The following is a 26,987-nucleotide window of genomic DNA, read 5'->3' as shown; positions in this document are numbered from 1 at the left end:
CAAGCACAAAATCCTACACTGTGATACCCTTCCGTCACTGGTCACAACACAAAAAATTTTATTTGCTAAACACACCATGAAAACTTTGGTGTCAGTAGTTATCTGCATTGATCATCGCTACTACTGCCTGACAATGCAATGAAAAGAACTAATCCTTTATGTATATCTTCACATATAACATGTTTTGAGTGCCACTTGTATGCATTTATGATAATGAAAAAATAATCAATGTTGCTAACCGGAGAAACACTGTTCCCACCATGGCATTTCTACTGTCCCCTGACAGCCACCCTCACCTCCAGTGTGAAAGCAGGATGGTAAGGACACCAGCTCCCAAAGTCACCAAGCATTACCTGTGCCTCTGACTTTTCAAAAATGCACACACAGCTCCAAGGGCTAAGAGCACATGAGCAAGGCAAACTTGCGCCTTCAGTCCCAAAGAACACTGCATAAGTATATCTGGTCCCTTGAAAGCAGCAAGGTCTCCAGTCATTCCTCCAAGACTCCAGAAGTCATGAAATGTCCCCCTTCAGCCAGCAGCAGAGCTGGCACCAGAGGTCCTCATGCCCTTGGGATGCTGCTGCCCTGCCAGGCTCCTGTCTTGCCTGTCTAGATTTTACTGTGTGATGGCCCCCAAGTTCATGGATGGAGATTTTTCTCCTATTTTGAAATACTCATCTCAATGACAGTGCAGGCAAGTAATGATGCCTAAAAATTACCTATGAAAATACTGTTTTGTCTACCCATAACACTCCTCACTTGTTCGTACACATACCTTAAGCTTTTAAAAAATCCCTCTCCCCAAAACACCAAAATCCAAGAAAAGGGTTTACTCTGATGAAGGATGTAACTGCTGTGGGGAGAAGTTACAGTTCATGGTGTCGCACATGGTAATGAGAATGCCAGCTGCAGTTTATACATGAAATTAATCTTTGCTCAAAGCAAAAGAGAGAGTCTGCTGTCCTCCAGCCTGTTACATACTGAACACTTGCACCATCTTGGATCAAATCTTTTCAGGAAGTGAAAAACCACATGAATTAGCTTCTTGATGATGACTGAGGATGAGTCGCAGGACCTCTCCTTGCCTCGCCATAAGCAGTCCAGTCAAGACAAGTCACGCATGCCACAGACAAAGCAAATTCACTGTCTCAGGCCAGTTTCCTGAGATACTGTAACCTCCATGCCCATCCCTGCCTGGATCATGGCTGGGGTCAGGAACCAGGCTGGCAGGCTGGGCCCAGTCAGCAAGGGCAATACACATTGCTGGGGAGAGGGGAATGCTCAACCTGCACGTTTTACAGATGTGGCAGCAGCAAACAGCTATTACGAAAGCCAGCAGCTTGCTCCCTTCCCAAACTGGCATATGCTAATTAATCCAGGCCATTCAGATCTCATCAGCTATGACAGGCAGGCTGTGGTGCCTGGTGCCAGTGTACACAACCAGCAGAAGTGAAGAGCCTGTTTCAACTTGCAAGGGTGCAAAACTCCCAGCATGAAGCAAGCAGGTGGGTAATGGCTCCATTTTACACCTGAGGAAACAGCCATTGGGAGCGAGATGGCATCCAGGGATAACAGAGCTAGTAGCGAGCCTGGAAATAAAATTAAATCGCCTCATTTCCTCTCTGCAGCTTTGCTACCACTATCATTGCAGGGCTGTTTTATACCAGAGCTTCTACCTAGCGAAGGTTTTGACTACATGAATTTAAAAGGTTAAATGAACAGCTGAATATTCACCACTCAACAAGAGACTACCATAAAAATTAACAGACCAGAGAGAAGTTATCAGTGGTTTTAACAACTGCTCCTACATGATGTGGAGGAAGGTGGGACAGAATGCCAGCCCTGCAAACCACCCTCCTACAGTCTAGCATTGATGGCTCCACAGACCTGGGCAGCTCCTGTTTGTCCTGCAATGCAAAGAGTCCTCCTCACACAGGCATTTCCATAGCTAAAATTACTTGGAAGGATGGAGAATCAACCCTGAGCAATACAAGACAGGAAGGGTGAGCACAGAGAGAAGAGGGAGACCTTAATATTTCTCATACAGAAGGGATGGGAGAACTGGCCCAGTGGGACAAGCTGGGCTGGCAGGGGACAACTGCACTTGGTTTTTGTTCTTCTTTCTTCTCTCTGCAAAAAATAAGATAAATTGCAGGCACCCCCTAAACTGCATTTATTGGCACTCTGCTAGCCAAGTCCTGGTGTTCTCTGCTCCAGGGTGGAACTATGGGTACATAGAAGAGTACATGGAACAACCTCTAAAAAAGCCAGACCAGTATTACAGAAGAAACACTGTCCCTTAAAAAAAAAAAAAAAAGAGAGAAAACAAGAAAACAGCTTTTTTTAAAATTTAATTTACACAAAGTCCTTCTTTTTAGCCTTTCAGCTGCTGAAGTTCTGATTTTGTAAGCAGACCGATCTCATGATGGGGTTGAAAAGTGCTGAGTCTGGCAGCAGCAGTAATCAAGGGCAAGGTCATGCAACTCATTCAAATAACCACATTCATGATTCTCTTGTGCCTACTTTGTACTAGATTTGATATCACCTCACCTGCAGAAATATACAAAATTCATGCAAAAAAGTCCATCAAGCTCCCTTCTTTTACAGGCATTATTATTTCAACCAATGGAATGTAATTAGCAAAAGTGCTTCTCGCATTTGTAGGAAACATAATAGTTCCAGTTACTTAGTCGGAAAAATGAAGAAAAAAACCTAGCTAGCTAAAGAGGAATTTTCTGTTAAAAGCACAGACATTAATTAAACTCATTTCTGAGTAAGTCCATAAGAATAAATCTTGAGGACAAAAGCTCTCGGTATGAAAATCATTGTAACATCTGTGAGATCTCACAATACCATTATGCCTTTATGAAGTCAATATACAAATTAAAAGGCTTAATGTGGGCAGTGGAGAAGCTCATACTTCATTCTTGGGCTACCTCCAGATGGCCATTAACCTTTCAAGACACTGTGGATACACAAGTGACAGGAACTGAGGGCACCCTGAACTAATCCTCCACAGGTAAGGTTATTTATTAGGAAAAAACCCATGAAGTTGAGGCGTGTGTGAAACTGATTGTGTTACTCTGATTATTTCAGTGATTTTTCCTTAGCAGACATTTAAAAAGGATCCATAAATTTGCACCCCCAGTAATGTTTACAAAGTCTCGCATTTACATAGGATTAAATTCAAAGTTGGACTCTGTTACCCCCAGCACCTCTCCTACCCTTGTTGACAAATGGAACTGAATCAGCACACAAGCAACTTTCTGATTTCTCTGGCTCTGTTAAAAATCAGATCCTCTGGGCTCCCCCAGCTCCAGTAGAGTTAATGCTTTTAGCACAGGCTCCTTGGTGGCACAATGTTTGCATTGTAATATTTCAGCGAGAGACTGCCATTGTAAATTGAAAGTGTAAATCTTGGGAGTACAGAGCGCAAGTCTGTCGGAGAAGGAGAGCAGCCTCCCTCTGCACCTTGCCTGGTGCCAGCAGTCCTTAACCAGGCACAAACCCAAGAGACACTGGCTTTGTTACTACTCCCCATCTCTGGCTCACAGACCTGCTTGCATGCACCAAAATTTCCCCCATGCAGCTGTGTTGGGAAGGATGAAGCACTGGCACACACCGCCCTTGCATTTTACATGTTGGGGACTGCTCTGGAAAGCTCTTGGTGAGAACATCTGCCACAGCACAGGAAGGCTTGAGCAGGAGGGACCCCACAACAGCTCATTACAGTAGTGTGTGCAGAGATGAGCAAGCCCAGTGGTACCCCATGTATGGGAAACACTCTGCTCACCTGCTGTAAGAACAGCCCAACCAAATCCAAATGAAATCATGGCTCTGTGTCACCATGAATTTTCTCATGCACAGGTAAACACCATGGCAGTTGGTTGTGTTGTTTTACAAGGAGAAGTAAGGAGCCAGCGAAGATCTGAAATGCATGAAGCTCCTCGAGCACCATCCAAAAAGAGGAAGTGATGTGCCAGCAGCCCCAGTCGCTCCTGGGCCTCCTCACCACACATCAGACAGCATACAGTGTGTCTGTTAGTTAGCACTGGTGAGAAATTATCAAGGAAGAGAAAAATAACATGACATAATTTTGGAAGAGAACTGTAATTTACTCCACATTTGTAAACCAGCAGGAAAATCCTTCAGTGGAGGCTATATTACTATTATTAATCCTGCACTATGTGTTTGGTGTGGCAGAAAGCTGGACTACTCTGAGTAGTGTGTGCTATTTGGTGTTTATTTTAAAAATTAAGAGATTAAATGTCAGAGGATACATCATCAAAATACACTGTAAATAAAACCAGAAGACTGATGTGAAAACCCATGTGTGTGTTTGTGCATGTAAAACCCACTGACGCTAGCAGGGCAGCATCTTTATGTTTAGGACTTTTGCTCCTCCCATGCTATAGGAATGTGCATGGCAAATAAGGTTATCTACACAAAAAATCAACTGAAAAGTTGTTTTTTAATCAGTAGCATAATCAAAACTTCATTATTGAAAAATATGATTAAACACTCCATTATTTCAAAAGCCACAGAACTAAGCAGATCCTAGGAGGGGAGTTCTTTTGCGCACTAATCCATGCATGTAATTATCTATATGCTTTCCCATGCCCTATTCTAATGCTCTTCCCTAAGGCTCTTCTTCTACTACAGGGGAAAAAAAGCCAATCAGTTCAGTTTAAAGAACAAGTTAAGTAACTATCTACCACCTAAAGGATCAAATAAGGAATTCTACATACCATAAGCAAATGATACAGCTTTGCTTGTCCTGGTGGCCACCACCATGTGCAGGCAGCACAGGCAGGGCACAGTGTGCGCCCTGTGCTGGTACATGCTGTGACCAGAGATGCTGTCAGAGCACCTGGGCTAATAAAACACTCAAGTCTGAGTGCTTTATTAGACTGCAAGAAATAAGGGTGCCAACAGATTATTTAACACAAGGATACATGCCTTTAATGAAACTTTAGCATGCAAAAATTAAAAGCAATCAAAGAATAAGCAATTGGTGCAAACCAATGCCCACACTGGGTTTTCCATACATGTATCAACTTGCCCATGCTGAGAACAGCACTGGGCTGGCAATAGCACTGCCATGTTTAGATAGATTTGTTGCTACCAGTCTTCTACAGCAAACCATCTAGAAGAGAAAAATTGCCAAATGTGTCAAAGACAGCATACTAAGAACAGCAAAAAAGGTTCCAGTGCAAGCACGTCTCTGTGCTCACAGCCAGGAACCCCACAGCCGTAGTTGGGAAAGGGCAAGGTACTGGGCACAAACAAGCACAGCTAAAGCCAGTCATTCCCCTCCCACTGCAGCTGGAATTAGACCATCTGGAAAAAAAAGCAGATTTCTATTTTCTGGCAATTTTAATAGACAATCAACAAGCAGAGTATTTTGGTTGCTGCTGGCACACCAGCAGCACCTCTCTAAGGAACTGGGGGGCCTGGCTCTTGAAACTAATGTACTTGCTAGCAGTCAATAAGACCATGGAATGACACACTTCTGCTTCAAGTTAGAAATGCAAAGGAAATTTCAAACATTTAGAAGTTTATTCACTTTAAAAATATGACACCATCTGTTGCCATCAGATTTACGTACAGCCCTCAGATATGTACATTTATTTGTTGGCATAAAAAGCTGTCTGGTAATCTCCTGAGCTACAGAGGGGAAAACTACTAAGTCTGAAAAACTTAACCAACAGATTATTCCTGAGAAACACAGTATGAACAAAACAAAAACCGCACTACTCTCCTTATCACACACACCACCCCCACTCCCCCCTCCCCCCCTTTCATATCAGTAAAAACACAAAACCAAACTTCTACAACTTGCTAATACCACAACCTGCACATGCTTACAGGTAATGTTGGGAGAAACTTATCCCAGAAATTCCTGAACCTCAACAGCCAACTATTTTGACCCCTGCAGTCCTGCTCCCTTGGCACTTCTGATTTCTGCATGCCAATGCCTCAAACTTTGTGGGTTATGTGAGGTATGGGTTATACGAGGTCTGGGCTATGGGAGGATTCAATTTCAAATATCAACATTTTTCAAGCAATGCAGGTTCCATATCTACAGGCTATAATGCATATATAGATATAAATAAAATAAAGAAAAAGACATTCTCCTGTCAGCAGAGTCTCAAATTAGAGTGGGCTGGCTGAAAATTTGTACAAGAAACAAAATATAGCACACATTCTCATTATAAATTTATTATGCACGATGAGTCCCAGTAATATGTAAAAGCAAACAAGTTATTTTCTGGACATGCATCAGTCATTACAAATCTAACACAAGTTTTAAGGAGGTAACAGTCCTGAGTGGCCAGGCTGGGACACCCACAAGCAGCTGGATTTGCAGGAGCCAAGTCAGACCCCTGATAGTGTCAGATCATTTGTAATGTTAACATTAAAAGGGCTTGACCTTTTTTTAACAATTACTCGCTCTGCTGAAAAACCATCTTCTCCCTTTTATGAAATCAAACAAGAAACACTGGAAAAACGAATTCTTACCTGCCTGATGCTAATGATCACATTTCTCATGTTTAGAACATTTAGTTTCTTTGTGCTTTGGAAGTTAATACAACAGGAGAGGATTTAATAATATTTTTTCCCCTGTCACACACTCTGTCCTGCTGTTATTTCTTGATTGAAAGACTGCAAGTAAAGCTGGTTTTGCCTTATGAAATTAAGGTCTTCTAGACATAAAAATCCAATTAGTGCTACAAAAGTTAAGGCATACCATTTCCCAAGTCTTTTTTACACCAATACAGACTTCTTTTTTTTAACCCTTTCTGTCAAGGGTGAAAGACGCAGCTGAATGACTGGATTTTTTCTCTCTCATTTATATATTGATCATAATAGGGAAAGACAGGTAGGGCTATACAAGTGCTGATTCTGTCAGGAGACAAAGTTGGCAGGACTGTGAACACTGTCACTTATAGATTGATAAATGGACTACAGGGACTAATTGTATTTCAGCATCTCTGGACAGATGGCAAATCTTACAGCCATATGGTGATTATTTCCACTGTGCTGAAAGTATATTAACACTTACCAAAATGTTTAAAGTTATGAGATGATCTAAAATATTATTTCCATGAACTGGGATAAAAACGATGGGCATGGATGGGCCTGCACGCTGGGGCTGGGCTCTCTCCCAGGATTCCTGTTCAGTGCAGGCTCAAGGGCCTGCGGCTATCACACAGCTATTGATGAAACTGGCTATGTGCTGGGTCCTCAGCTGGAGCACAGTACTGCTGTGATAGCCAGGGGATAACATGCCTCATTTTAGCTATTCTGCATTGCCCTTATTTAGTTGCCTCTATTTACTGCTTGATTATGCTGGCTGCCCTGTGAGCTGGCAGCACTGATACATATACTTTATTTTCCCACTATTTTCTTCTAAATCCTTCTCTACTCTTGAGTTGAAAACACACTGAAGTTATTGTCCTATTATTAAAGGTAGCCACATACCAAGCCCTGGCCTATGAGCAGTAGGGTCCATGGAATAGGACTACACATGCACTATATGCAATTAGACAGGAGAAGACAGAACCCCAGTAATCCCGTGAAACAAAACAAGCCAGCTGCATGGTGACCAAAGGCTCATCCTGCTCCCTGCAGTCTGGATAAACCACTGCTAAGTTCTGCAGTGCCACTTCAGCACAGAGCCAGTAGCTCATCGTATTTACCAAATGCTAACAAAGCACCCGATGGATAATACATCGGGCTGATACACATCCCAGATGACACAGCCGGCTTATAGCTGCATCCTTTACTAACATTTTTGCTGTGGAGCTTTGAACCTTTTATGGGATTCATGTAGCAGTGAATTCACACTTCAAAACAACAGGAGAGTACATGCTGGAGACCTGATCCTCTCCTGCTCTAAGTTACTGCCTCTTTATACCAAACAAATGTGTGCAAAATTAGCTTGTAAATTCTAGACAGATTTTTATGCTAGAATAATAACCCACAGTATACAACTTAAATGACCTTCTGCTTAATTATCTGAACACTTGTTTTAAAATAGGATTAAAGAATCATGTCTTGCATCCTGCAGGTATTTGTTTTGAGGGCATTCTCATAGTAGGACATTCCTAGTTAGCAGAAGTTGAGACCTCCCTAGCTGGGGGGAGAAAAAGAGTTCATGCATGAGTTTCCCCTATTTGTCATAAGTAAATTATAGCAAGAGCTAGAAACTGAACTTGTCATAGTCTTTGTGATCTAAAATTAGTGCCTGGTGTTAGCATGCAGAATGGATCAAGTACTCACTCAGCCACTGAAGAGAAGGTGCCAACTGGTGAGAAATTCTTACTATGCTTTTTGCACATTCACACTTTAGCACCCTAAGAATTAAATTCATTTGACTTGTAAGGCCTCTATTACAGATCTCTCTAAACACAGATTTCCCTTAGGAAGTTTTTCTACCCCCCCGAAAGGCAGCAGAAGAGCATTTCAGTTGCCTGTTTCTCCCTAGACAACCCACACTAGCCCTGTGTTTTAGCGTGTGCCTCCCCAGCCAACACTTTAACCAAGGCTTGGAGCTGCTGCTGCCCCAGGCACTGCCTGAGCTGTCCACCTGCAGGGAGATGCAGCAGCTCCAAAGTCACCACATGGGAAGGAGGAGTGCTAAAAGGAGACGAAAAAAGGAAAGAATGGGAGAAGTAACTGAAGATTCAAGGTGCAAAGTGTGAACCACTCTAACTCATGTAAATCAGACATGCTTTTGAGGGATAACAGGCAGCACTGAAGCATCCCAAATCATTCCCAGCAGTCATGTGTCTATTTTCTCTTCTGGCCAATAAATCAGAGGTCATCCTGTAAAGCAGCTGATGAGTATAAATTCTTTCCAGTATAACCTCATGCCACTCCTGTTAATTTAACAGTTATTGCAAAGTGTGCTGCAAATCAGGGCAATGTTACTTTGATATTTCATGGGAGAAGCCTTATGGAGTTGCACATTGCTCTACCTCCTAAGGACAAGGATGCCAATTCATAAAGCAGGGAGGAAAGACTAAACAGGGAATGTAAAGTGGATTAGATATTTTGATTCTGTTCCAAACTCTAAGCTTAAAATACAAAAACTTTGGCAACTTCTCCCCCATAGAATTTGAAATGCTAATTTCTAACTCAACGGAGAGAAGTTTTGCAAAGATCTGAACAATACATATGCAGGATCACTGCTCCAAGACTGAAAAATGCAGACTACATCTTGTCTGTAGAGGGAAAAGCCGGTAACAACAACTGCAGGAGAGGTGTTTACTGCAGGCTTCACAAGGAACTTGGTCCAGCTGAAGGAGGAAGCCCACCCCACAGCCCACTGTAAAACCAGTCTGGGGAGGCAAAACAAGGCAAGAGAGAATGCTGAGAGTATCAGGCTGCATACAACAAAGTCCTTGAGAGCTGATACATCTTCCATAATATGCAATTTTGAAGGTCTCAAAAACCAGATACTCAGAACTTTCTGCCCAGGGAATGTCTTTGAGGTTTGCACAGAAACTTTAAAGACATAATTTGTCCTTCAGATCTCTCAAAAGACAAAGTGGATTTTCACATTATGCACAAACCCATTACCCTGTTACAAAGCACAGAGGAAGGTGGAAAAGGCACAGGGGATAAAGGAAAGTTCCCTGTGGAAGCACAGACTCACACACACTTCTGGATCTGCCTGGCAGGAGGTGAGCAGCCTCCCCATCCACCCCAAATAACTCCCAAACCAACTCTTTCTGGAATGTGGGATCTGAGCCCTGCACAGCAGCTACTGTGTTTTAGTGTAACTGGGATTACAGACTCAAGCTTTTAATTGAATTTTCTTGAATTTGGGTGGCTGTAGAGAAGTAACAAATCCCTGTTCCCAGTCAAGCCAAATTCTGTTCATCTTGAAAAGCACCATAAACCAAATTAGACTGCTTTTTATGTGTTAACATTTTTAGAACATACCTTAAATACAAGTTTATGAAGACCACCTGTATCAACAACAGGCAACAGAACATTAGCTATCTCTCATAATGGACTACATTAGTGACAAACAGCTGTCAAACACAAGATAAAATAATCACTAAAAGAGAAAGCTCTCATTCACCTGTGTGCTGTAGTTTCAAGCAGCTAAATTTCCTTTATTGTTTCATAACAGAAGAAATCTCTCCCTGTCGTAGCTGGAGAAGGGGGCTTTAATTATGACATTGGATTACACACATACCTAAATGGACTCCAAAGATGCTTTTATCTCCTCCTTGTATACTGAAGGGCAGTGGTTCTGCTTTTGGATGTACCCTGTGCCTGTGAGCACACTGGGGCTGCCCTGTCTGGGCAGAAACCTCCTGGCAGGTCAGGGTGGAGTATTTCAGCTTTGGGGCTACTAGGGGTTTGGGCCATGTGAAGGTGTAAGAGGTGGCGGCTTTACCTGGAGGAGCAGTGGATAGGTACACCCCAGTTAGAGATGGAGTGATGTCAAAGCAGAGACAGGGCAACAACTATGCTGTTGTCATCCTTGCACCAGCATCTGAACTAGCCACCCGCACAAAGCTCCCGCCTCCTCTTCACACATCATCTTCTCCAAAATAAACAATAAGAAGGTGTCAGACTCTTCCCCACATTCCCTCCCAGCAGCCCAGAGCCCCAGCGCAGCCCTGGGTGCTGGCTGGGAACATTCTGCACATCTCATCTCAGAGAATTTCTCCTGTTTTTTCAACTGCTTTCATTGACAATTTTCAGTATCACAAAACAGATCACATGTTCTCACTTAAACAGCTACAGGGAGACATTTTAGACGTGTGCAACAGATTTGTAGTGGGAAGCTGGAATACAAAAGCCTGATAAGACCAGGGAATGAAATAAAGGCAACAAAGTGTTGCTGTTACAGAGCAACTCACCAAAAGCAAAGAACTTGAGTCAGTCACTGCAACACGATTAATACGAAGACAGAGAGTGTGCATCTTGAAGTATTGTTTTCAAAAGGAAAAGCCTTGCTGAACACCCCCATTTCCAGCTACTCTACCTGTTCTTCTTCCAGGGGTGAAACAATAAGTAACTAATACTGAAAATAAGATGCTCACACCTCCACCTAATATTATTAATATTTCCCTTCAGAGCCATACAAGTTTTATTAAGTCATATCTATTTTTCCCCTCAAGAAAGTGTTCCATATCTGAGAAGAATCTACTGCAGAGTGTTAAGCAGAGACAAACAACAAGTATGTATACAGTAGGTAGTCATACACACCATTTCACAGCCCATAAGGAAGGATCCTCAGTACAACTAGAAGCAGTTTTAGGAAAAAGTGTTTTACAAGCTGGCTACATATTTTTAAATGCATTCCACAGAAGCCTTTGCTGTCTTGCTGCACTGATGTACAAAACTTCACCTGGTGAGCAGTTGCAGGACTTCTATTACTATAATGCAAATACTAACAACACCTAGCAGCTCCAGAGGCCTGCTCAGGCACCTTGATGTGCCAGCATAAAAGTGCAACTTCTACAGATAATTCCTTTTGAATTGCAGCAGGGTTCAAGTGTCTAAATTCTGCAGGCTGCAGTGAAACTTCCAGATGGAAAGAAAACAGTTTGTCCCTTCAGAAATCCATACAATCTTGCATTTTGATATGCTACGTCAAATAAATAAAATGAGACTAGTGTGTGTGGGAGGCAGAAAAGGAGGTTGCGTTACCACTGAAGTGAATAAGCTTTGCACCGTTACCAGCAGTCACTTCTGCTCACACCTCCATTGCCAGGCCCTCTTTCCCCTGTGTCAAATCTGCTCATTCTTCATGATAAAGCCATAGTTGTTTTGCAGCTAAAGCTCCTGGTCTTGCCAGCCTTCACCACGAAGCCCACAAATCCTAAAACACCTACACAGCAGAGCCTCCTGCTCCCCTATGAGTCATTAAGCAGGCAGTCCCGCTTAGTGATGTCATCCAGCAAGCCCCATTTTTTCTTTAAACAAATCCTACAATACCTCAAGCATCAATTATTTAAAATATTGTCTTCATTTTAATCCTTATCCCAGTGGCAAAATTACCATTACAAAGCATTTCCAAGTGATGCAAGAGGGTCCAACTCTAATAGTTGCTACGTCAATGAGGAGTAAGCAGCCAGTGACTCGTGTCACACATGAGCTAAGCACAGAGCATCCGAGCCAGCAGCAGCGGGCAGATTTCTCTTACAAACAGGCAGAGAGCAGCTAGGATGTGTCACCAAAAATATAATCAAAGATCAACTGCATCATCCAATCTCATCTTGTACATTTTGCATTAGTACATATTACACAACCGCTACTCACACTGTCTCTAACCTGTGCTGGGTGATGTGTGGCTATGGCACAGCAGTAACCTTGCCTGATACTAATAGTCTATTCCTTGCCTAATTGCTTTTGCCATTAAAAGTACTTCTGTAATGCTCAAGCTTAAATGCTTCTTGTCTTCATTTGAAAGCAGTGGCCTTGTCACATTCTGAGATTTAATAACAGAATTGTCAGCTATTTACAGTGTACAGCTGAATTATCAGAGAAACAGAGTTGAAATATGTTCCCCTAAGCACATTTACATCCTAAAGAGCCACAACCAAAACAGAGTATAAACAAGTCACATGCTGTATTTGCAGTGCACAAAGTGCACAAAAGCAATGGACAGCATTCAGAGGTGAAAGCAAGCAGATATTTGCCTGTGTAGCAACCTTTGGGACTGAGGACCTTCCCACTCTGCACACGCCCTATCACAAAGTTAACAGGAAAACCAACAGCTGATTCAAACACACTTACGTGTCCTTAAATATACATTCATGGGTGAGGCTACTGTAAGCATTGCATTAATAGAGCCAAATGAATAAATAAAATGAATACATGAATACACAACCCTGCAGAAAATCTAGATGTAAAACCAGGCTGATGCCTGTGCTCTTGAGTTCTCAGCAACATCATTACTCTTCTATGCCTGTTTCAGGCATGCTGGGAACGTGCTTGAGCACTTTGTCAGATCTTGAACCAGTTAAACCTACTTTCAGTTTAAAGTAATCAAACATCAAATAATTCTTAACATTTCAAATGATGCCTTTGTTGTCAGGAGACCTACTCACCATCCTCTCTTCAAATAGAGAGAAAGGCTTAAGGGACATCCCAACTTTGAGAAGGATATTTTATTTATAATTTTTTTCCTCAAATGCTAATCATATTAACAGTGGTAATTAATTAGGTAAGTAGCTGAAAGCAACTTGACTGTGATCACTCTCTTAACATTAAGTTTTCTTTGTGTCCACTCTTTATACAGCATTGTCTATGTGAGCAAATTTTGGTGTAATTTGCACCAGGGCACTCAAACTAGCTGTGGAACTGGCAGATTTTTTCCTGTTGTCATTTGCTGAACATACCTCTAGCAGACCCCAGAACTTCTTTCTTAACCTGTTGTGTCTTTCATATGAGTCATTCCTTCATCATTTCTTTCTGCTACTCTTTTATTAGCTTGTTTAGTAATTTCTCCGAATCCCATGTTTTCCTTGGAGCTTATTCACACAGGTGATCTTTGCCAAAATTCAGTACATGCATCTATCTGCACTCCTCATATGCTCCTCATATAATTGCGTGAGAGGTGACAAAGTCTCTCACTTGATGGCAGACTTGGATGAAACACTCCAGCATTACAGGTTTGTTCGCTCACCTGAATGCAACCACACCAAACCCCTAAGCACACACAAATCCTGATGATGATCTAGCTATTTGCTCTGGTTTTTTTCTTTTCTCCCACACCAACAAGCTCCCTGCCTCTCTGTCTTTATTTAAACTATGTTAAATGTAAGAAAGGGACTACATATTACATGTTTTATACATACTGTTGAGGTCAGCGGAGTTTTCCCATCCATTTCAGTGAACCCAACATACTGTTACAGAACTCAAGAGTTCTCTGGATCCAACTTTTCCACCGGATTTTGTACAGACACCAGTATCTAGAGACACTGAATACCCAAAGTCAGAAGAGCAGCAGTTTATATCCACTCTGCAAAATGGGGATAGCTACATATGGAACTGAAGCTATGAAGAATCAAGCATCCCCAACCAGCTGCTTCAAAAACCATGAGATTAACAGCCTCAGCACCTCTCAAATCTAAGCCCCTTTCCTGGAATACCATCCCCAATTGGATGACGCCTAATGCAATCTACCCTCCTGAGCTAGGCTAGGAACTGAACCAAAGCTGATGTCATCAAAAACTCAAAAGAGAGTCCCTGAGCTCATAGTATCAACTCAGCTGTGTTTAAGCATATACCCATCCCAGCCCTGCTTTGAGGGACACTGGCTTTGCAGTGAAACCCAGGTGCCCTTACCTGCCTGCCACTCCCAGGTCCCAGGATGCCCACCTCCCACATGGACAGATGGCTGGGACAAACTTTGGAGGGAGCTGGTGTGAGACTCCTGTGGATTTCAGTGGGAGCTGGACGATGGCCAGGGTGAATTTCCTCTGCAACACACTCTTCCCCACTACAGAGCTTCTTAGGCGAAGCTTATCACCATGGTATCTAAAGTACTGCTAGTACCACGAGAGGCCAGCTTTGAACACTGTCCAAAATTAGTGTCTTCCTGTAACACTAATTTCATCACATCTTCTGCTTTCTTCACCTTCTTCTTTCCTCGTTCTCCCATTTGCTTGCCTTTTACTTCCCAAATAGAGACTTATGTTGGCCAATGGATGTTACTATTGCCAACAGCAGAAGGGAAGAGTGCAAGGCAGGCTTTCCTGATGTTCTTAAATGTCACTGCATAATAAAAACATTACATATGACTGCTCTCAGAAATATAGGCCCCCAACTGTACCTTCTCATGAAAGTGTTACAAGAGGGGAAGGATTCTGCTCATGAGGCCAGTCTCCTTAAACAAAGATTATTTCACTGCTTGATACAGACTTGGAAACTCACATTTTCCCACTTTCCAGGAGGAAGGTGTGGGCTCAAAGCCCACCTGGGTGAGGTATGGATGGATCCCAGCTTCATGTGACTCATTTACCACATTAGCCCCTGTGGAAGCAGCAGAGAGAAGCCATCTCTTATCAGCCGAAAGGAAAGTGTACTATGAGCTAGTTCATCATTAACCTGTGCAGCACACAATTCTACATTGTTGTACAGCTTTCTGCAATAATATCTAACACACAGAGGCCTGATTTTCATTTTGATATGATTTATAAAACAGATTTAAAATTCCATTTTATTGCTGGAAGGTATTTAAATTAGTTGAGTTTTAATCCAACAGATAATATAAAGAACAGCTTCAGCAGCAGTGAAGTGATTTACAGGTCTAATCCAAAGTGGATACTTGTCACACACCTCATAACAAGAAATATTCTGTAACATACAGAGAAGGAAAGAAAAAGATACTAAAGAAAAGAACCAGTAAAAAAACGTAAGCACATATGAAGCAGCTACCCAGCATCTCCTTAACTCATCTAATAACTAAACCTGAACCATCTCTATAACTGGAAAGTTAGCTTAAGACTGTTTAAATTGAGGTCAAATTGAATCAGATCACAGCTATTGGACGAGCAGTCACAGCTTTCTAAAGCCAGAGCCATAGACAAGGGAGTCACTTTCTTGGTTGTGTTAGCCCTTGTCTTACAACACCCAGAGACAAATCTGGTGGTAACTTCAGGCAAAGATTTCTACAGTGGGAATTACATGACATTGTGGTTTTGAAATAGCTAAAGTTTAATCTCTGAGACTACTGAAGCAACAACTGTTATCAGATGTACTGGGTAGAAGAAAGTGATGATTTAGGAGACTATTTGTTCCCTTTAAAGTAAATATTTGTCCAGTGAGATCCTTAACAGTGGCTTGACTTAAACCCAGTGGTTTTCATTATTCAGAAGGAATAATGGGCATGGAAACAGGTTTTTTTTCCTGGACACTTTTTGTTTGGTGGGTTTTGGGGTTTTTACAGCATTGTTTTCACAGCCCCTGAATGGACAGGCTTTACCTTTTTTCCAAACATGAAAATTACTTTCCTAAAACCTGACACTACCTTGCTGCCTGGTAGGGTGAACTAAACCAACAGTTTAAATAGCTCAGCTCACACCTAATAAGCAATTTAAATAGCTTTGCTGAGCTCAAGTAGCTGTATCAGGTTTCATAGCACCATCAGTCACTGCCAAATCCATAGGCAGCACTGAAATGAACCATTAGCAATGGTCACCCCCAAGAGGAAAAGAAAAGGGGATTTTTTCTTTTTGAAAAGAAAAAACATTTTAAGAGCTAAGAGTACAGTCATTGTCACCTTATGTGACACCAAAATATGCCCAGGAAGCAAATCCCACTGGAATATCTGGGACAAAACATATTCTTCCAAGTAAGACAGACTAAGTTCCATGCTCTGATCACAACATGCTTCAGACAGACAGATGAGGACAGAAGTACCCATTTCAGAGAAGGTAAAGCTGAAGCCCACAGAGGTGAAGGATTTAATAGCAGCAATGGAACAGGGGGGAACATGGCGGGGCTCTCTCATGTGTCACACGTGCTAAGCCATAGCTGCAACAACACTGTCACAAATGTACTTCCAAGTTCTCTGTATCAGGAGGATGAATGGCAAGATAATGACGTGAGACACTGGCAAAATGTAAACCCACAAAAGCCCTTGTGTGCACTCTGTACAGAGCGTACGAGGGTGTACAACCCACGCCACAGCCCTGGGAGTGAATGATGCTGGGAGACTGATCTCACATGCACCGTGCTGAGTCTGAAATAACTTACCTGAAGTGAAACACATTAAATCATGATATTGAACTAGACTGGTGAATGTGCCTCCTCTACCTATACAAGTCTGCACAACCCAGCACAGCATATGTAGCAGCACGGACACAGAGAGCACAGCGCACAATCAGAGACCTCAAAAGCCGTTAAGTCCTTTGCAGCTTGAACAGCTCTGGATGCAGAGCCAGAGCACTTTGAGCCCAGAGCTACGGGTGATATACACACCGGAGTGGGCGACCACTGCAATTGTCCACTCAGTTCTCTGCAAGCCACAGCTAAACTTTTCAGCTAAACAGATCTACCAGCATAGAAATGGTTACAAATGACAACACGCAAATATTTGCTTTAGAGCTGCCCAGGTAAACGACAGAGGGAAGTTTCCCTTGGGTAGATGCTTCTGACCACCCTGGACTCAGTGGGGCAGTGCTGCTTCAGCCAGGTTTTGATGCTTCTTTCTCCAAACCCCACGTCAGTTTCTGGTTTATTTTCCAGTGGAACTTTACCTAATTAAGAAGCAAATGAGCCCCTTGTAATCCTGAAGTGATACACAGAGAGATACTCATTTAGATCTTATTTCTCCCTCTGCCTCTGTACTTGTATTCAGTACTCCTGGGTATCAAATTCGGACACATGCATGGTATTTTAATTCATTATTTATCCTTATGGTCTCGAATTGTATCACTAACAATAACAAATCTACAGTGTGAGTTTGCATAGTTGGAAGTGGCATGAGGAAGCTCAGAAACTGAATAATGATTCCCTGCCATAGCGGGGTGAGGAGACATGAGGAAGAGGAAGGTGTAAGAGAATATAACAGGATAAAAATAAAGCAAATTAAATGTGTAGGTTTGGAATCCCCCAAGCCATTCTGGTCGAGAGGCTCTCAACCCTATATATAGTTTAAGCCAAAAGCACAACGTTAACGTCTGTTTGCTGAGATTCGGTTCACAAACTGCTCTAATGCCAGCATTGGGCTTTTGTCCCCTAGCTAAAGTTAGAGGATGGGAAAAACGCAGTACTCATTTTTGGACGGATCAAGATGAATTCTCCAAGAGGTGATCACATGTGATCAGCGACTTCTCGTATGTTTGAAATAAAAGGGGGGACATTAACGCAAATTACAGAACAACTGGCACAGTTCAGGCAAGTTTATTGTGAGCCTCCAGCAGCCGAGAGCTCTCGCTGAACCAGAGCATCACACATCTGACAATGAACTCGCCGCTCAGCCCGGCGCGCAGAGCCCACGGCTTCCCGGCGAGGGACCGGACCCCGGCCCGCAGCTGCGTTCCCCGGGCCGCGACACCCCCAGCTCTTCCCCGCTTACTCCAGCGGGGATTTTGCCCCTTGTAACGTGCCGGGGGCGGTTTTCCCCCGCCGGTGGCTGGGGCGGGAGCCTCCCTGCCCCCGCTCCGAGCGGGCGATAAATGATTAATTACGTTATAAAACGCCGGGGTCGCGGAGCGCACCCGGGCGACCTGCGCAGGGGCCGGGGCGGGGAGGGGCGGGACGCGGCGCTCACTCGGGGTCGGCGCCCACGCGTGGCCGGGGCCCTGCGGACTCACCCCATGTCTCGGCACCGTTCGGCGGCGGCACCCCCGGGCGGCTCCCCGCGCTCGGCGGCCAGCGGCGGCCGCGTCCCCACTTCGCACATGCGGCCGCCCCAGCCCTAGCACCGGCACCGGCACCAGCTCCGGCTGGCTGCGGCTGCACGGCGGCGGCGGCGAGGCGTCCTGCTCCTCCTCCCGCCGCCTCCCTCCCCCCTTACATAACCTCCTTCCCGGGCGGCGGCGGCACCGAGCAGCCTCCCGCGGCACCCACCGCCCTGTGAGGCTGTGGAGTGGAGCGGGGCGGGGCGGCGGGCGCGCCCCCGGGGCCCCTCCGTTTCCCTGCCCGGTCCCGGGCCGCCGGCGGTGAGAGCGGCCCTGGGAGGGTTCAAGACCCGGAGCGGGACGTCAGCATCGCGTGTCCCCGGGGCGCGGGGGCGCGACCTGTCGTGGGGGGACCGGGCGGCAGGAAAACTTCGGGTGAAGTTGCGGGGCCGGCCCCGCCCGCTGCCAATAAACCCCAGCGGCGGGAGGGGGCAGCCCAGACCGAGAGACCGGCGGCTCCGGTAGCTGTTGCCCCGCGAGCGGGTCCCGGGATGCCCTTCCGACCCCAGGCATCGCTGCGGCGGGGGATGACTGGTGGAACACGAGCAGGCGGTTCTGTCCCCGCGGCTTGCCACGCTTTGAAGCCGTTTTCCCAGGGAATCGACGGGAGCGAACGCAGCTCCCTCACTCCCCCGCGCCCCTGCCTGGCCCGTACCCACGGGGCTTCCGAGCCCCCAGGGAGTTTCAGCCGCATTCGGGCCACGGGCCCGTGCAGGCTCAGCCCCAGAGCCCGAATGGGGGGCTCGCACTCAGCCTCCACCCAACTCAGCCCCAAGCGCCTATGCACCAGAACTGACTCTCATTGGTCCTCCTCAGCCCCCTCCAAATCTGTTCCAGCCATCTACCCTTCCCATAGAGGTGCCACGAAAACAGAGGGATGATTCCTTCCCTTGGGAGGAAAAATTGCCCTCATCAGCTGTGTTAGGGCCCCCAACCCCGCGGGTGACACTGACGCCTGACAGGCATCATAGGACACAAGTTCATAGGAACGCCATGGGCCTGCTCATTCAGGTGTTTGTAGGGCTGTGCTACACAGACAGTTCTTCTGTGGGGAAAAGACGCCCAATTCACACAGAAGAGAGGATTTCAGCTTCTCCCACACAAAGTTATAATTAATACACTGCCATCAAGAGTGATTATTTTCATCTCTTTTTTTAAAAAATCTCATGTTGACTTCTTTCTTCCAAAGAAAGTTTAGAAGTTGTGGGGAAGGTGCAGTGTTTACTTGCTTTAACTTTGTGTCTCATAATAGGGGGCGTGCCCAGTGTTACCTGGGAACCTCATGGGAGCCCTCAAACCAGCAACTTAACACCTTAGAGCTCTGCACAATGAAACTGTCTCCCGCTCTTACAGACAACTATTTCCTGTTGTCTGGAACACCAAAATGGAATTTCAATCCCATGCACTCACATAAAGTTTATGCCACAGGGGATAAAAAAGCAGGGTGAATTACACAGGCATTTTCACAAGGCTGAGATGACACTGCTCACATGTATCTACTCTTCTCACCATACTCAGATGGTTAATGTGGATGCTGAAGGAGATTTAACTCCTTATCTAACCACTGATGTCTTCCCATGCCCCATTCTGCCAGCCAAATGTGAGGTCCCATTTCCTCCAGGATAGTGGAGGTGGTGACATGTAGGCATAGGTGACAATCCTCTTGTGTTCATGATGGCCCGCAGCCTGGAATATTGCTTTGGTGTGATTATTCCTCTTGTCTTTGGAAAACTGTGAGGGGAAGCATTCTCTGAAGGGGAAAAATAGTAATCTAGTGGAAAAAACTCCCACCATAAATGGGGTGATTTTATTTCACTGGTTTTATACCATTTACTTCATTTTGTTAAATAACATACTCCATTCATTAGAGAGGTCTTGTCTTAGTTCTCTCCAACTAATGAGCTCATTTTGGTGAGTATCTGAAAGCTGTTTCATGAACTTGTGACTTACAAATGTCTAATGGAGTTGGATCAAAATGGAGTAATGGACTTACTACATGTGTCACAGTAAGATGAAAATTGGACATTAGAAATGCAGTTGCCTTAGAATTTCCTAATGTTTTAATCTTTCCCGATCTTGAATTCAAGAGCGTATTTTCATCGCCAACTATGAAAAATAGCTTAAGCTTATGGAAGCATAATTGGCTGTGGAATTTGCATGATACAAAATTTTGTAGCTTGCTTTTGTTTTTAAGGTCTTCCCATTTGACTTATGATCTTTTCAGAACTGTCTTCTAGAAGAGGCAGAGTTGTGGTCCCATTCCTCAAGGACCCTGAGACATGTGGTGTGGCAGACAGCAAGTTAACCCAGTTTTCTTCTCATGTTTGGGTTTCTGCAAGTGCACTCCCTCAGCCTAAAATTCCATCTATTCTTCCGGAGAGATGTGATATTCTTCTTTCTGAAGCATGGGACACTGTTGCTGCCCTCTTATCTCTGCCAAAAAGGGGATGAAATCCTGGCCTCAATTTAAGACAATGGTAAAAGCCCCATGGATCTGAAGGAGGCCCAGATCTCACACAAACTGTTTATCAGTATTGAATGAAGTGACTGCTCTACAGACAGTCCCATCTTGAACTCCTCCACCATCACAGAGTCCTAATTCATGTACAGTTTCCATTGATTTACAATATTTTAGAATAATTCAGTATTCAATTTGCTTAAAGTATTTTGAGTTCCTCGTAAATGAGGACTATAAATATGCTATCAAAATTAATCAGTTCTTAAGCTCTCATATGTGACATGATATTTCACTTCCGATTTGGCTCCGGTGCAGGATGTGTACATAATGGTAATTCAGTCCTCATTTAGTATTCACAAGTGTGCTCTTGTTCCTGTGGCACGGTTAGAAAGACTCAAAATACTGAAGGCACAGGATCCCTCAGTATGATTCAAGCTGAGCAATAAAAATATCCATGTTCTGTAAATGGAGGTAACTTCTTTAGACGAGAAATTTCTCCTATTCCCACAGGCCTCCTAAAGATATAATTTTTTGATTCCTAGATACAGGGTGAATATCCTTTCAGAAACCTAGCAATCAGGAGCATGTACCTAGTCTGAATTCTGAAAAGCAAAGAGCTCACTGGTCTCTTCCTCTCTTTCCACATTTCTGTTCTCTTCTTTTGTTTGGCTTTCACTATTGTCATCCTTTGCCACTCTATTTCAGATATAATTTTATTTCAGAAAACCTGCTGTTTAGTCTTTTTCAAGCCCTGAATGCGAGTACCTAGCACAGTGTTGAAGGCTGTAAAATTGTAAGAGGCTGATGGTTTCTAATAATACTGGTGTAGTCAGAGAGCATCTGTCAGCATTAATAAACAATTTGGGACACATCTTCTAGGCATCTCTGTACTTTGGTCTACTAGAAGTCCAGCTGGGACACACCCAGGAGTGCACGCTGAACCTTTGGAACATTTGGAAAGGTGGCCCCATATTTGGAGAAAATCTTGTTCCCTTTGACAGACATACTTCTTACATGGCAAGACAGAAAACAGATACTCACAGTTCTCCTTCTTAATGTTTTCATTCATGTAGACACTTTATGTCCACTGCACTGTAAAGTAAGTTGGTCACTCTTCAGATAACAGCTTTTCTCTGCACTTAGTGGGTCTTGCTGCTCTTCTCTGAAATTGATTTGGCAATGGGCAGACTGGGACTCTGCAGAACAGGTGAGGAGTGCTATGTGTAGGAGTCTCCTTACAGCTTCTGTTTGAGTCTATGTATTTCTTTCATCCTAAAGCCACCGAGTTTTGAGCACATATGCATGAGTGGAGATCTTCATAAAGCTGCTCACAGGAACGCACAGGTCTCCCAGCTGTTGAAGTGGATCCTGAATTGCCCCTCAAAATTGTACCAAATGTGCTCAGTATTTTCATTCCAATATGTAGTCCTTTGCATTTCATATGGTTGGATCTTAAAGGTGATTTTAAATGTCTTTTCCAGCCTAGTTGATTCTATGATTCTACATGCCACCATAGAAGTAACCAGCTTTTTCATTCAAAGTTTATTTTAGTAATTTTCTTTTTAAATCCATTTTATCTGCAAGTACAGATGATGACTGGTTTCCTTCCAGGCTTACATCACAAAATGCCATTGATTTGTGATTTATAAAATGGAAGTTAGAGCAATCAAGCACCAGCTATACAGATGGGGAGATTAGTTTTCTTTTAAACTAATTCAGATCAATTTTTTTGCTCCTGGCAGGCCAAACTGTACAGGAGATATTAAAAGGGAAGAGCTATGTGCCTTGCCTGTTAGAAACAGGACCCTCATATTGCGACTTGGTTGTGATGATGCTGGTGACAGCCAAGGCTACCAGTAGAGAAGCTGAAGGGAAAAGATATTCACATGTTTAGTGAAAGCTTTATTTTCAAACATGCAGAATTGCAGGACCATTCATTTCAGCAAATCACTCTGCTAACATCTAAATTTTCTTGTAGCTCAGGAGTTTTTAATTCTCAGGCCCTTTCTACCATCTGTAACTCAATCTCTATTTTTTAAAGAAATTGCAGACATCTGTTTAAATACCCATCTCTTCCGTCACATGGAATTTTGGATTCAAAAAATCTAAGCTCGAAAATAATACCGAAGTTGGCTTACATTTCTAAGCAACCACGGGCTGGCATTTTAAATGCTGCCTATTTAATTAGCCCATCCCGCTCTACTGGCGGCGTTGTGCTCTATGGTACATGAACAATGTCTGCTGTGGGTGCAGGTCAGCAAGCTGGGCAAAGGGGATGTGCTGCCCATGCTGGGGTCATGCTGGGGGATAGGCAAGAAGGGAGGTGGGAAAGAAACCCCCAGGCTCACTTAAGCCATCTGTCCTGCAGCAGAAAGGGGGTCTGGCCTCCAAGGGGATTGCAGGGCTGAGGATCATTGCTGAGCCTGGGGCTCTGTTGTGGTCCTGTATTGTGTGTAAAACTAACCCTTTCTGTGAAGGGGGCCTACAGGGATGCTGGGGAGGGACTCTTCATTAGGGACTGTAGTGATAGGACAAGGGGGAACGGGTTGAAACTTAAACAGCAGGGGTTTAGACTGGATATAAGGAAGAAATTCTTTACTGTTAGGGTGGTGAGGTACTGGAATGGGTTGCCCAGGGAGGTTGTGAATGCTCCATCCCTGGCGGTGTTCAAGACCAGGTTGGATGAAGCCTTGGGTGATATGTTTTAGTGTGAGGTGTCCCTGCCCATGGCAGGGGGGTTGGAACTAGATGATCCTGAGGTCCTTTCCAATCCTAACTATTCTATAATTCTATGATTCTATGATACTGGAGCCAGCTTCAAGTGGCATACGCAAAACTGAATTTTTCTGCCCCACTCCTGACTTTCTCTAGCAGTGGGTACAATTTCAGAGCATAATCAGGGACATGTGGGGATAAGAGACAGGTATGGCAGGAAGAAAAGGAGGGCAAAGCAATGGAAGTCAGGGAAAGGGATGGAGGGTTTTCCTAGGGTCTGTAGTGCAGCCTGTCCTTCAAGACACCCTGCCTTCCCCTCGCCCTTCTCCCACGATCCTAGACGTGCCAGCAGGCAGCTCTCCACCCTCCAGCTTCCTCACCAGGGTCACTCCCCACTGCATCTTCATTCTCCCCAGAACAGTATTCCCATATAAAATAGGGCAGAGGAAGACAGGATGGGGCCAGACCTTTCAGAGCATTCTGATTGTCCAGAGCTGCTTGCCTAGGCTGCTTGTAGGAATTCATACTTCAGACTGGTGCAAAATACGTCATTCTTTCTGTTTCTTTAGAACTTACTCATTGGTGGACTTTGCCCCTTAATCAGCTCCTGACTGTCTTACTGTTAAAGGTAGATATTCCCTAGGTACACTGGAGGTCTGATTCATTCACATGAATGTCCAGTGGCTTCTATGTTTCCTTGTGGGCAGAAGTAATGAATTCCTTGCTTGGATGAATTTCTCCAAGGACTGAGCAGTACAGACAGAGTGCCAGGTGGAAATATCAAGTCTATTTGCAAACCCTTATGGTTGAGGTATAGTGGTGAGCACCCCAAAGCTCTCACTACAGCTCCTAAGGACACGAGTGGCCCTGCAGCACTAGATTTCTCTCCTCCAATTCTGGAAAATCCCTTGAGTTCAGGGAAGCCAGGCCTGGCTCAGAGATAGGAAGTTGGAAGTGCCCAGCTGTCTGTGTCTTTCACATACATAGCTTTCTTGTGAAGGAAACTGTTTGTCACCAGCCCTACTGGACGCAATTATATCACTTTCAAGTAAAGTTAAAAACCTTGCCTTATACCAGTCCTTATGTCTAGGTCCTGCTAAATGCCAATGATTAATCAATAATAACAGCAAAGCCAGAAGGCCACAAATGATGCAGAATTTGTTATCTTTTTATTACACTAATAATTAACATCTGGAAAAGTAAAAAATAATTATTTGGCAAAAAACCCAACAAGAATACAGCTCTCACAAAGATGTCAGGATTCCTTTGATAGGGAAAGGCGTTTTAAAAGAATCTTTTGGGTGCAAGATGGGTTGCATGTCTTCCCTAGGTAAAACTACCTCAAGGGGAGCTTCTGCAATCCTAATTCCACCTACTGCAGCTGTTCTGCAAGAATACTTAGATGACAAAATACATAAACACTACCAAACAGCTAAACAAACACAATCAATTTATTTTTAGCTCCATATTTGGCTTCTGAGGAAGCATTTACTGTCAAGACTCTTAAATCCAATCTTGTGTAATTTTAGTTACCGGAAGTTATGAAAGTGCTTGTACCTACTGGTAAACAGATTCCACCTTTCTGGGTAAATTTCATAGTCCTTTCGGGGGTGTATAAAATCCATGTTTTTTGAAAAATAAGAGCAAAATTTTTAGTCACTGGTAAATATTAAAAAAAAAAAACAAAACAAAAAACAGCATTTCAGGGACATGTTTGCAGATCAAGCACCTGGAGGAGCACTCTCTCAATCCAGAGTGCTTACCTGGGCTTTGCAGAAGTACCATGAAGATGTCAGGCAGCAGCAGCCAGGATCTAATATCATACTGATGTTTGCTGCCATAGCTCAGTTAGGCCTTTGGAGCCTGGGAGAGGGGTCACAGTGCACTCCCATGGGAGATGACACCAAGTACATGGTTACAGAATTCAGTTTAACTCCATGGGACTTGGTGGAAGATGCAGAACACTTAAAACTTCTAGAAAAGCTTTGAGCTATGTTTTGTTTTAAATTAATCTTTAGCCAATAGAGAAATATTAATATACACACATCAAAACCTTTTCTACATACTTAAGAAAATTAAATCAACACTATAAAGTATGGATGACACATATCCTCTATTTTTCATCTACTGTTAATTTGCAGAAGAGCACAATTTATGTTGTGAATGTACTAATATTTTTCTAAGTTTAATTCGGTAGTTTTCCTGCAGGAATAGGCTAATTTTCATCCCTGCCCAACTTTAATAATATTGATTACTGTTATTCTGCTCCTCAGTGGCTGACTGAATATTCTCCCTGCGTCCAGCTGGTGAGTATGCTTTTCCCAAAATAGCCTGTGACCACTCTTTCCTATATTTGCAGGAGAGATGTACTATTATTATATTTGCATGGAAGAAGTTAGATGATCCTGCAAAAATGTTTTTCAGTGATATCTCTTGTCCAGCTTGTAAATTGATTTACAATTTGAAATGTCACACTGGAAGTGGTATATGACAGAAGATCAAAGCAGGAAACATTTTGCAGTCTCTTAGGAATCTGGCCAGAGTTGCTCTTTTTTAGACCCTCTGTTTGCCCAGAAGAATTAACATCTGCTCAAAGAGAAGAATGTGCAGCTATTGTTACTTAGTATTCAACTTTCTTCCAATATTTAAAGCTGAATTATTCATAGTTTTAAGAACATGGTTTTCGAGATACAGTTCCACACCAGTGGCTGCACTGGGAAAAGAGCAGAGACCAGCCCTGAAAGTGTAACAAAGCATGTTTTGAATTCACAGGACATGCAAAGCCACAGATGCTAGCCAAGCAACATTACATGCTTAAGGCCACATTCAGTGAACCCGAATTTCCTCATGCACAATAACGCCTGTGGTGACAACTAGACTCTTGAGGAAATAGCCTTTAAAAGGCATTTTCCTCTCCAGATAAAGGAATTCTCACTACACAGGCACCTTCCACAAGATAGTGCTTTGTATTTCCAGCTGCTTTTATGTGTAGGTATCTCAATAATACCACACAGAAGCCAATCCTGGCTCCCATGATGCCAATGGAAAAAACCCTTCTTTTGACTTCACTGGGATCATGATTTGGTCATAATTGATTAATCCTCGTTCCATTCCTGTGAGACAAGGGAGGATATATAGAGATCACTTCACATACCACTGCAGCATGGTTGTTTCTGGAAAATATCAGCTGTTCCAAAATAGAGAGGAACCCAGCACGCAGTTTGGAACAGGATGCAATGGCCAACACGATCTCCATCTGGAACAATACAGGAAATGCTGATAGCCAGAGTGGCATTGCCGAAAATAGATTTTGGCCAGCACACAGGGATTAAGAGCCTTACTTTTCAAAAGGTGTGCTGGGACCTCTAATAACCATAAATAGTCAGGACTTTGTATTTGTGCCTCACTGGAAAGATGGCAGCACTTGCAGT

The 26,987-nt window shown here is 43.7% G+C and overlaps 1 protein-coding gene across 1 annotated transcript in view; it reads right to left on the bottom strand.

Moving 5' to 3' along the window:
• Positions 1 to 18,547, bottom strand: part of HOMER2 (homer scaffold protein 2) — a 62,721-nt gene extending 44,174 nt beyond the window's left edge. Inside the window, exon 1 of the mRNA XM_031048656.2 lies at positions 18,297 to 18,547. Coding sequence (XP_030904516.2) covers positions 18,297 to 18,385 — 89 coding nt within the window. The 5' untranslated portion in view covers positions 18,386 to 18,547. The remainder of the gene's footprint in view (positions 1 to 18,296) is intronic.
• Between the last annotated feature and the right edge of the window lie 8,440 nt (positions 18,548 to 26,987).

Source organism: Melopsittacus undulatus, chromosome 9, assembly GCF_012275295.1.
Source record: "Melopsittacus undulatus isolate bMelUnd1 chromosome 9, bMelUnd1.mat.Z, whole genome shotgun sequence".
In the NCBI taxonomy this organism is placed as follows: domain Eukaryota; kingdom Metazoa; phylum Chordata; class Aves; order Psittaciformes; family Psittaculidae; genus Melopsittacus; species Melopsittacus undulatus.
The sequence above is the reverse complement of the archived record's forward strand: the minus strand, read 5'-3'. Positions and strand labels throughout refer to the sequence as shown.